The 10,456-nt window shown below is 39.4% G+C and overlaps 1 protein-coding gene across 1 annotated transcript; it reads left to right on the forward strand.

The window, feature by feature from the left end:
- The first annotated feature begins 7,816 nt into the window (after nucleotides 1-7,816).
- On the forward strand, nucleotides 7,817-9,496 carry LOC106011937 (RNA polymerase II degradation factor 1-like). Its single transcript, XM_013083223.1, has 2 exons — nucleotides 7,817-8,266; nucleotides 9,476-9,496. The coding sequence occupies exons 1-2, from the start codon at nucleotides 7,817-7,819 to the stop codon at nucleotides 9,494-9,496; spliced, it is 471 nt and encodes a 156-aa protein (XP_012938677.1).
- Nucleotides 9,497-10,456: the final 960 nt, after the last annotated feature.

Below are 10,456 nucleotides of genomic sequence, written 5' to 3' on the forward strand. Positions count from 1 at the left end.
CCCGTCCCGCCCCCTTTCTCCCCTTTCTCCCTTTCCCCTTCCCCTCCCCCGAATAATATTTTGGTCTCCCGAGGTTCCCGACCTGAAGAGACAATACTGCGGTACGCTTCCACAACAAAAGAAAACAAACAATAATATTTTTCTAAGAAAATAATATAGATGTTCTTACGCCCCCATTGACGGAATAAAAACTTGGATTCAGAACAAAATGATGGGAAAAAATAATAATAAATTCTCAAAAAAGAAAAAGAGGGGTAAACAGTACCTATGCATTGATGGCGGGGCTGGTGCTCTACAAATAAATTATACATGCCTACGAAGCCTACTCTCATCGATTTTGGACCACCAAGGGATCTTTAACGTGCGCAATTTGAACACGGAACCTCCGATATTTTCAACCTTGTCCGAGAAGGCTAGGTGTAGATCTTTTCTACCAGAAGATCAGGGGTGAGGCTGAAAGACAGAAGTAAGAAGAAGCCAAGGGGTAGTGGTAGAAAGGCTGCAGAAAGAGTCAGGAACCCATAAGAGGGGGCAAAGGAGGTGAGGGGGACGGGGCAGAAAGTGGAGACGAAAGCAGACGAAAGAACATCGTTAAAGAGCAGGAAAGGAGGTGAAAGGAGAACGTTTTGGTGAACATTTTTCCGACACTATCCGGATTCGAACCCGGGACCTATTGAATGAGAGGTGAACACTACAACTTCTAGGCCACCACGAGAGCCCCCAAGAAAGTTCAACACCTGTAATTTTTGTCTGTTTTTTTTTCTCCCCAAAACCGGTAATTTTTGCCTGCCTTTTTTCTTGTCTTGTAATGATGACAATGTATCGCCAACTGAAATTTTCTAAAAGCACCGGAGAACGATACAAGTACAAGTAAATCCAATAGCTCTTAGGGCCTACCGTTTTTTGTCTTTTTTTTTCTTCTTCTATTGTCTTGAACTAGTACGAAATGACGACAGTAAGTAAGTAAGTAAGTAAGTAAGTTTATTCAGTGTCAAGGCCATTGGCCCACATCACATCACATTAAACACTCATTTGTTGAGTAAAGTTTTCATAATGAATAAATACAGGTTGTGCACATATCTCTTATCATGGGTCAAACATTGCATATTTCTGTCACTGGGAGGGATTAACAATTTCCTTTGATGGACAAAGTGTGAACAATAGAAAATAAAGTGAAATTCATCTTCAATTTCATGAGAGCTACACCTCTCACATAATAAGGGTGAATTAGTTAATTCCCATCGATAGAGATTGTTATTCAATGGAAGGCTATGGGTTTTTAACAAAGCTTTGACTCTTCTGCTTCAATAACGTGGGAGGTTGATGATATGTTCAGCTGTTTCTTGAAACTTAATTGTAAGAGAGAAAACACTATACTTGCGACAGACTTCTTCCTCTATGGTCTGCTCAGAATAGTCAACAAGTCTACTTTTTACTTCACTGAGAAAGAGTCTAGTACTTCCAGAAAAGACGACAGATCGACTGCTGAGTGTTATTTCATACACGCACCGGTGACTAGATAGTATGAATAAGTCCAATACCTGTAGTTTAGTTTGTTATAGTTTTTTTCTACTGTCTTATATAGTGAATGACAATAATAATATCGAGAGCTTATTGTTACTTTATACAGGCATCAGCTAAAAGTATGAATAGGCTATGTTTGTTAGCTGTGGCTCTTGTTTTTTTGTTTTTTTGTTTTGCTAATATTATACAATATTGTTTTATACTGAATGTTCAAAATAATTGTGAAGATAAGTTCTCTCGGTTGGGGTCCAGTTGAAATCTCCCTTCTTAAAATAAGTTGTTGTAATTTGTTTGTTTTGTTTTTTAATCGTTCACACATGGCGTACTTATAACTACTCTTATGTTGACCCCATGGAGAATGAAGTGGGTGGTTGACGGGTGCTCTGGTGTGTTTTGCTCCTTCATTCCAATCAAACAGCTGTCTTCCTTATCTGTCCGCCTTCTTTTTGTGTTTGTTACTATCTTGTAATGCCTCTATCTTCGGCATTTATATGAACTTATTGTGTTGGAAGTGCCGTGAAACTCTAACTAAAACTAAAGATGAGTGAAGACCCCAGAAGTGCGTATAGTATTGGGTAAAAAAAAAAATTCAGAATGGAGACCTCAGCTATACCTTTACCTGCTCTCTGAAAGTCAAACTAGCATAAATAAATAGGCCTACACAAGAAATACACGCACTGTTCCTCTCAGTTAAACGACTTGCGATTAACCGGTTTTCCGGAACGTACATCGCTGCCTGGTTTTACTATTCGCCAGTTCTGCTGGCACTTAATACCATAACTGTTTTCCTCGTAAGTTTTCGTGGAGGGGGATAACGCTGGCTTTCCAATAATATATCACAGAAACGCTGTCATTTAATCTTTTCCAACAACCGGGGGCACATTTCTGAGCTTCTCTGCGGCTTGACTGGTAACTTTTGACTTCACGCAGATGTTGGTGAAAGATTTTTCTATTTCGTATTAAAGGTGAGCGGAGTTATTGCTGTTTTAGGGATTCTTTTTCTTTCTGATTTTGACTAATTTTGTTCGCAGCTAATTCGTGCAAATAGGGCTGCTTTCTCCAGGTTTTTAAAATTTGTAAATATTTGGTTTTCACCTCACCCCCCCCCCCCCACCCCTCGCTCGTAAAAAAAAAAGAATGAATTATTAAAAATAATATTATTATCACCACCACCATTATTATTATTATTATTATTATTATTATTATTATTATTATTATTATTATTATTATTATTATTATTATTATCATTATCATTACTATTATTGTTATTATTATTGTTACTATTATTGTTTTTATCGTCACCTGTATTATTATCATTACTAGTTTATGTTGTTATACAACCCATAAAGATGATCCTTATGTTCAGGGAAATATAGGTTCAATAGGTACACTTACTATTTTCTTGGCGGTTGTCAAGTCTACTCTTAATGGTGCTTGTATGTGCGTGTGCGTACATGTGTGTGTGTGTGTGTGTGTTTGTGTGTGTGTGTGTGTGTGTGTGTGTGTGTGTGTGTGTGTGTGTGTGTGTGTGTGTGTGTGTGTGGAAAGGGAGCGGGGTGTATTGTAGTTTAATCATAATAATTGCGGTTATATAGCGAATATTTATGCTCTACAGCATGTTTATGCACTTTACACCAATCAATAAATTAGCAGACCCTAGCACTCTCAGATAATTTCTCGTTCCCCCGGGATAAATACAATGCAAGTTGCGGTTGGCATGCATAACCCCCCCCCCCCCCCCCCCCAAAAAAAAAAAAAAAAAAAAAAAAGAAGAAAAATTAAATCGACAAGAGCTTTCGCTGTCTTTAGCTGGGTACCCATTCTCACTTGGTTGAAGTGAGGAGAATTCATATAAAGTGCTTTCCCCCAAGGACACAACGTCGGGCACCAGACGGTATTCGAACCGTTGATCTTACAGCTGAGAGTCTGAGAGCCTATACCACTAGACTCCAGAAGCCCATTGTGTAGAATTTTTGTGGAAGAATTAATCACAATTTGTGACATGGTTGTAGGCTTGAGCTGAGAAGTTCTGAGCACAGAACAAAAGAGAGACAGAACAGAAGTTGTAACCTGTTTGTGAAGGAGTTTCAAGAGGTGTAAATATGTTGAATTAATTATTTAGAAGCAGTGTTGTAACGGAAAATGGGGTCTTGGTTTTGTAGACGCGGCAATGCGTGTTGTGATCTTCACTAGAGAGCAATGATATTGAAAGAGTGTTGCTGGAAGTTGGAAGTTCTAAAAATACTTCCCGTACATTACAGAGGTGTCATCGGTAGTCTGGTGGTTACTTTATCAGACTCGTGATCGTGTAGGTGAGGGTTTGAGGGTTTGAGATTTAGCTCAGTCCTGCGCTGTGTCATTAATTAGAAAAAATACTTTACTTGAACATTCTCATAATATGTCTGGGCCCTATAGGAAGTGAACGGTACGTTAGGGGTCTCGCCTCTTAAACAAGCCAGCAGTGATGCAAAGGTCGTGAGTCGTGACACCAAAACAACGTCGTTCTCGTACATTTTGTTCCTTGGGCCTTCGTGTGGACAAGTCTTGACCACTCTTCTGTGCAAGCGTTTGGAAATGTTTCACCACTTTCTTTCTTTCTTTCTTTCTTTCTTTCTTTCTTTCTTTCTTTCTTTTTTTCTTTCTTTCTTTCTTTAATGTTTAGTTTGAGGGGCATCCTGGTTAAGAAGTAAGGTATCAGAAGTTGACCAAAAAGGTTGTGAGTTTGATTCCGGTATCATCTGGAAGGATAGTGTTTCTTCAAGACACACACCCAGCCAAATTTTTTTGGTTCATTTACTGTTAATTAATAAATAATAAATAGCTAGCATTGTGTAAATTCCTGCTCAACAACAAGCTCTTTGCGCTTTACAGTCTATATTATTGCCCCAACAGACTTGATGCATTGTGTAACAATCTCAACTTTCTGGCATACAGTGCAAGCAGCCATTTTACTGGTGTTACAACATTAACAATCAGATCAGAAATTGTTGTCTCTCTAGTAACAGAGTAAGTTAGTAAGTAAGTTTATTCAGCGTTTAAGGCTATTGGCACACATCACATCATATAAAAGACTCATTTGTTAAATGATTGAATAGTAACAGAGTGAAGCCAAGAGAGAAGCCCGCAAGCTGGGCACCACCATAATATTGTTTTATCGTGGAAGTGAAGCTTTCAAATGCTCGAAAGTGCGGTAAACTCTTCTGCGCCAGAATTGGTTTTTTCTCCTTTAAAAAAAGATCTCAGCAGTCTCCTAGGAAACCACATTCTTGTTGCCTCTATGTTGATTCCACTGTCTTTATAGTGATTGTCCAGCTTTCGCAGCGATATAGACGGGTTGACCAGGTATTTTACAACTTTCTTTGTGGTAGTCGTTGAGATGTTTCTTTTTTTTTTTTTTAAGGATTGGGCTCATTTTATTGAAACGATCTTTAGACATACGAATTCTTTGTTTTATTTCTGTGGAACATAATTTGTCATCAGAATATGTAATTGCATTATCTTAGTTATTTAAACCATTGAACAATAATAATGAAATAAATACCCGAGCGCGAGAGGTGTGGCTCTCATTAACGTCATTTTTTATTGGTCAAGCTTTGCAATTTAAAAGACATTATTCGCCCCCCCCCCCTCTTCCTAACTTAACCCAGTGATATAAATTTACAACATGTACCGAAAAAAAGGTATAATAAAATGTACAACCTATATACACTATTTATTTATGAAAGCGTTGTTTAACAAAACAAAACATACTTAAAGTTTCTTATATGAGCGTCATCTACAATTCAATTTATGCTGTTTCACTGAATGCTTTTTTGTAAAGTTTTGTGTATGTCTATGTGATGTGGGCCAATGGACTTAAACATTGAATAAAATACCTCCCTACTACCTACAACCCTGGTTTGAAAATACAGGAAAATGTTAATGGAATTTATCTTAGTTTCAAAATCTCCAACTCCAACTCAGCGGAAATCAAAAGTACATAATTGTGAGGCAGCGTGGTGGAATCAGGCTCTCGTCCAAATAATCAAAGTGTAAAAACTTCCATTTTTCCGCCGGTTTGTGAATTTTTATCAAACTTTTGTTTTTTGGCTCAACACCCTTCATGCCCATTAAAGAACTCATATCTGTGTGGATCTTTCTGAAAAACGTCGATTAAAGGTACAAAAATGTAAATTTTCTGTTACCATGGACTCTTAAGCTAAGGAAATAACTAATCTTTGGCGGCCATTTTTTAACTAATTTTACCTCTGAAAATAGGTGACCCCCACCTCCTTCTTTCGCAAATATCGCGACTTGTTTTCAAGATAAATGGATATCTTTTTAATTCAAATAAAGACAAATCAACAATACAAGCTTTAAGATGATACCAATAACTCTACATGGCCAAAAATTGACGAGAGCCTGATTCCCCCACGCTGCCTCACATTTAAAAAAAATGTCGTTTTATTTTTGAATAGATGGATTATTATAGACCGTTACTGTTTACAAAAACTCAGTCATCCGGATCATATACAATCCCGGAGAGTTATGGGACTGAGGAATGTGGTATAAGTGTGTGGTAAGTATTTTCACTTACGTATACCCCCCTATAACGTCCAAAGTAGTATGCACCCGGACTCATCTAGCAGGCATTCTCCAGCCTTTCCGGTATGGATTATGTTTCATAATATAGGCTACCTTGTAGATTAATCACTGTAATGGGCTCCACTGGTTACGCATTCCGGCGTCTCTTGTGTAGCGGTTAGACCCTTCGCTGTCGCAACGCAGATCATGACCGGAGTTCGATTCCAGTGTGGTCAGCATGACATACTTGTAAGATATATCGAGTGGTCGGTCTGTCTTTCGGGACGTAGTAGCCTTCTCAGCTTGGGTTAACCTTAAAAGGCGTGGTCAAGTCCGCCTTCCTAAAATTCATAATCTAAATTACTGATTGTGTCGAGGGGACGAAAAGAAACGGCTACATTATTTCTTTAAAAAATTGACTCGACGGGTTGCATAGAGGTATATTTATAGCGAAAGCTAAAAATCCAGAATAATGAGGTCATCGGTTGACTTGTTTGACAAAGTAATCAAAGTGAGACAAAGAACTAGATCTAGATACGGATAAGGCCACACACAAAAAGCTTTCCAACAATGAAAATACATTAATTGACAAAGCTTCTTATTCGAGGTGGTGCCAAAGAATTGTGAATGAAAACAAATCCGGAATTCACGTTCTTCGTTGACCTGCCAAAATAACAGAGAAAATACCTTATTAACATGTTCTTATTACCATTTTGGGCAACACGTAATTATACTGGCTATTTTTAAACATGCCGTGGGAAGATTGATCTCAAGATTTGTTAACAACAACTGCAACTAAAACTGTGGACACAAAAACAGAAGGTTTTTTTTAAAAAGAGGAAGGGTACCATACACTAGATATAATCGAGGTTGGTTAAGACCTCATCAGCTATCATCTTCATGCCGCATCTGTCCTGCTTCCGAGTGGGCACAAGGCCGAGAAAAGTCAGAGAACAGAATATACTACACTTTTGATCTCAGCCAAAGGCGACCTCTGTGCCGTAAAATTTTTACTTTACAACATTTTACTAAATGAACTTTCCTCACCCCACTCAGATGGGGGAATGGGCATCTGGCGATACAAATTCATCTAAGGATCTTGTCAGTTTGTTAATGTTTTGATGCATGTGGTCATCAACTTGCACTGTGTGCGTCCCAGGAAGCCCAGGCTGTTTCCGCGTGTTTTAGGGCCTGCTGGAGTAGCATTAACCCCTTCCGCACGTCGTGTTTTACTATCGTATCCATACGACGTAGGGAACTCTGTGCCACCACTTTCCAATAAGGAAATTTACTCGTTAATCTGATCCGTACGCTTTTCACAGCAGTCTGTCAAAATTTTTTGTTTTTGGGAGAAATACTGAAAATTTCAAAGGGATCTTCGAACTAGAAGTATTCTAAAATGTGAAGAATACAAACCCAGGGTTACAAAATGACACCAGGGCGTCCAAATAGAGTTAACTATGAAACGCACCGAGTGTGGACATCGTACGTTTAATCATTGCAATTGTTAATATTATTATGATCATTATCATTACCATTGCTCTTCTTCTTCTTCTTCTTCCTCTTCTTCTTCTTCTTCTTCTTCTTCTTCTTCTTCTTTTTCTTCTTCTTTTTCTTCTTCTTCTTCTTCTTCTTCTTCTTCTTCTTCTTCTTCTTCTTCTTCTTCTCGATAAATATTTTTCCTCAATGATTCAACAGAAGAGCCAGCTAGGAGTCACGCCCGACCACCATGCCGGGTACATCCGGTCCCCTCCACCCCCTGCACGGGATTAACCTCCCCTTTGCCAGCAGACACACCGGAAGTGGCGCCGGCATGACCGGCGGGGCAGACAGCAGCAAAAAGGGATCTAACTCTAGCGAGAAAAGCACCAAAACCTCCATCTCCAGCAAGTCATTACCGAATCAGCCACAGCAGAGGTATCAGTATCTCTCCTATCAGCCACAGCCGCAGCTTTTGTTGCAGCAGCCGCAGATTTTACAGCAGCAGCAGCAGCAGAAACAGGGGCAGCAGCATGATAAGGGAGGAGGGTTACTCACCGCCCGGAAGCAGAATAATAATGCCGGGAGGATGTTTCTGGGGAACAACGAGGTTGCACATCAAGGTAAAGGTCAAGGTCAAGGTCAGGAGGAGCCGGATGCTGGGACCAAGCTGTGGAAAAATACTGCTGCACTTGATGAGGTGAGTAGATCTCTAGGCTGTTTTTTGTCCTTATTCTTCTTGTGGTTCTTCTTGTTCTTCTTGTCCTTGTTCTTCTTTTTCTTGTTCTTATCATTGTTCTTGTTTCTGTTATTGTTCTTCTTGTCCAGACAAACATCCCAGTCTCTAGTGCAAAGGCTGCTGTTTATCGCTGGTCTTCCTAATTCCAGGCTTCCATAGAGTTTTGGATAGCACTGGGTGGTTGGCGGGTGCTCTGGTGTGGTTTGCTTCTTCTTTTCTATCAAACATCTATCGTCCTGAATATATACATCCTCCTTCTTTTTTATTTTTGTTACTCCCTGGTAACACCTCTAATCTTCGGCCCTTATATGACCTTATTGTGCTGCAAGTGCTGTAAAACACTTACTAAAACTAAGAGTTTTCGGTCTTCTTGCCCGGGGTTGGGCTAACACTCTTCCTCCTATTCACTTCATGTGTTGGGCAGGTTTGGAGTAATTGATTTGCTATTTGGCCGCAATTTAAAACACTTCTCTGCCGACCCTAAACTTTGTGTAGAAATGTAAGGCAGCGTGGTGGAGTCAGGCTCTCGTGAAAATAATCAAAGTGAAGAAACTTTTTTCTGCTGGTTTGTAAATTTTTATCAAATTTTTGTTTTTTTTGGCTCAACACCTTTCATGCCCATTACAAAATTCATTTCTGTGTGGATTTTCCTGAAAAACGTTGATTAAAGACAGAAAAAAATGGAAATTTTCATTTACCACAGACCCGCAAATATCTTGACTTGTAATTAAGATAAATGGATATTTTTTTCATCCAAATAAACACAAGTGAACAAGCTTTAAGATAATACCAATAAGTCTACATACCCAAAAATTGACGAGAGCCTGATTCCACCACGCTGCCTCACAAATAGTGTTTTTGTTTGTTGTTGTTGATGTTGTTGTAGTTGTTGCCATTTGTTTGTTTGTTTGCTTATTTGCTGTTGTTGTTGTGTGTGCCTATCCTTTCGAATTGTTTGGAGCCCAGAAGAGCGTGCTTTTTGCCAGGACAATCACATTTCTCGAGAAGCGTGTGAGGCAGTCCAACCTCCCTGAATCCTCCCCAAAGGGATGCCAACGCCTGAACCTCCGTTGCAGGGCATATCTGCAGCCTGTGCTCTAAATCGTGGGGTACTCGGTGCACAATGGAGGACACATTGGGTCTGATGTTTTGTCTATTCTATTTTTGTAGGCCCGCAGCACAGAGAAGTGACCAGTCCTGATTTTTGCCAGTAGTGAGTGGTCGTCGCGGGACTTAATTTGTGCCTCCCGTTGTAAGGACATTGCCCCGTAAATATATAGAACTGTTAATAGGGCTGAGAAGGATACAAAGTCCCATAGCGCGCTCATGTGACCTCATGCAGTTGAGAGCGCCGTAAAACTCCTTCTAAAACAAACAAAACTAACTAAGAAAATCCAAGCAAAAAGGCTGAGGTACTCAATAAAGACTCTTTTATATTAGAATCAAACTCTGGTCTTCTGTGTGCGATGGTAAAACGCCTTATAACTACACTATAAATACCGGTCCAGGCAAATCTTAACAGGTGAAATGAAAGACTAAAGAACAGCTCAAATACAAATTCTGCAACGGGGCGGCTACTGTGTACGCTACTCCGAAATGTTTAATTTTCACGGTTAGTTCCCTTGCCAGAAACCTCTTTTTTTCCCACAGTTGTAAAGAAAGGCTGTGGGTCTGCGATATAGACCGGAAATAGTAATAGGGCCGTGCCCAAATCTGTTTTCTCGTTTCTTTTACGTTGAGGACTGGGTTTTCCTGTTGTTAATGTTAAGTGCGCATTAATTTTTTTAAGGTAATATTAATATTCTTTGTTGATCACATAAGCTTTCGATGATCATTTAGTCTTCCGCCTTTTTTTTTTCTCGATAATTCCCTTCTTTCAGTCTTGACAAAATTGATCAACCGATATTTCTTCTTTCTGTGTCAGTTTCTGTTGTTTTTTTCTGCTGTTTTAGTTTGCTTTTTCAGCGGAAACCATATATAACAGGCCCGGTAATAACAGGGATCCGGTAATAACAGGGATTTTTAAAATCCCCGTTTTTTTCTACTCTTTGTCTCTATTAAAAGTTATCGGCTATAACAGGGCCTAATCGGAGCCCAACCGGTTATAGCAGGGACAAAGGCTCGTTAACAATGTGTAAAAAGTAAGAGAGA

The sequence above is a fragment of the Aplysia californica genome, unplaced genomic scaffold (assembly GCF_000002075.1).
Source record: "Aplysia californica isolate F4 #8 unplaced genomic scaffold, AplCal3.0 scaffold00219, whole genome shotgun sequence".
Classification (NCBI taxonomy): Eukaryota; Metazoa; Mollusca; class Gastropoda; order Aplysiida; family Aplysiidae; genus Aplysia; species Aplysia californica.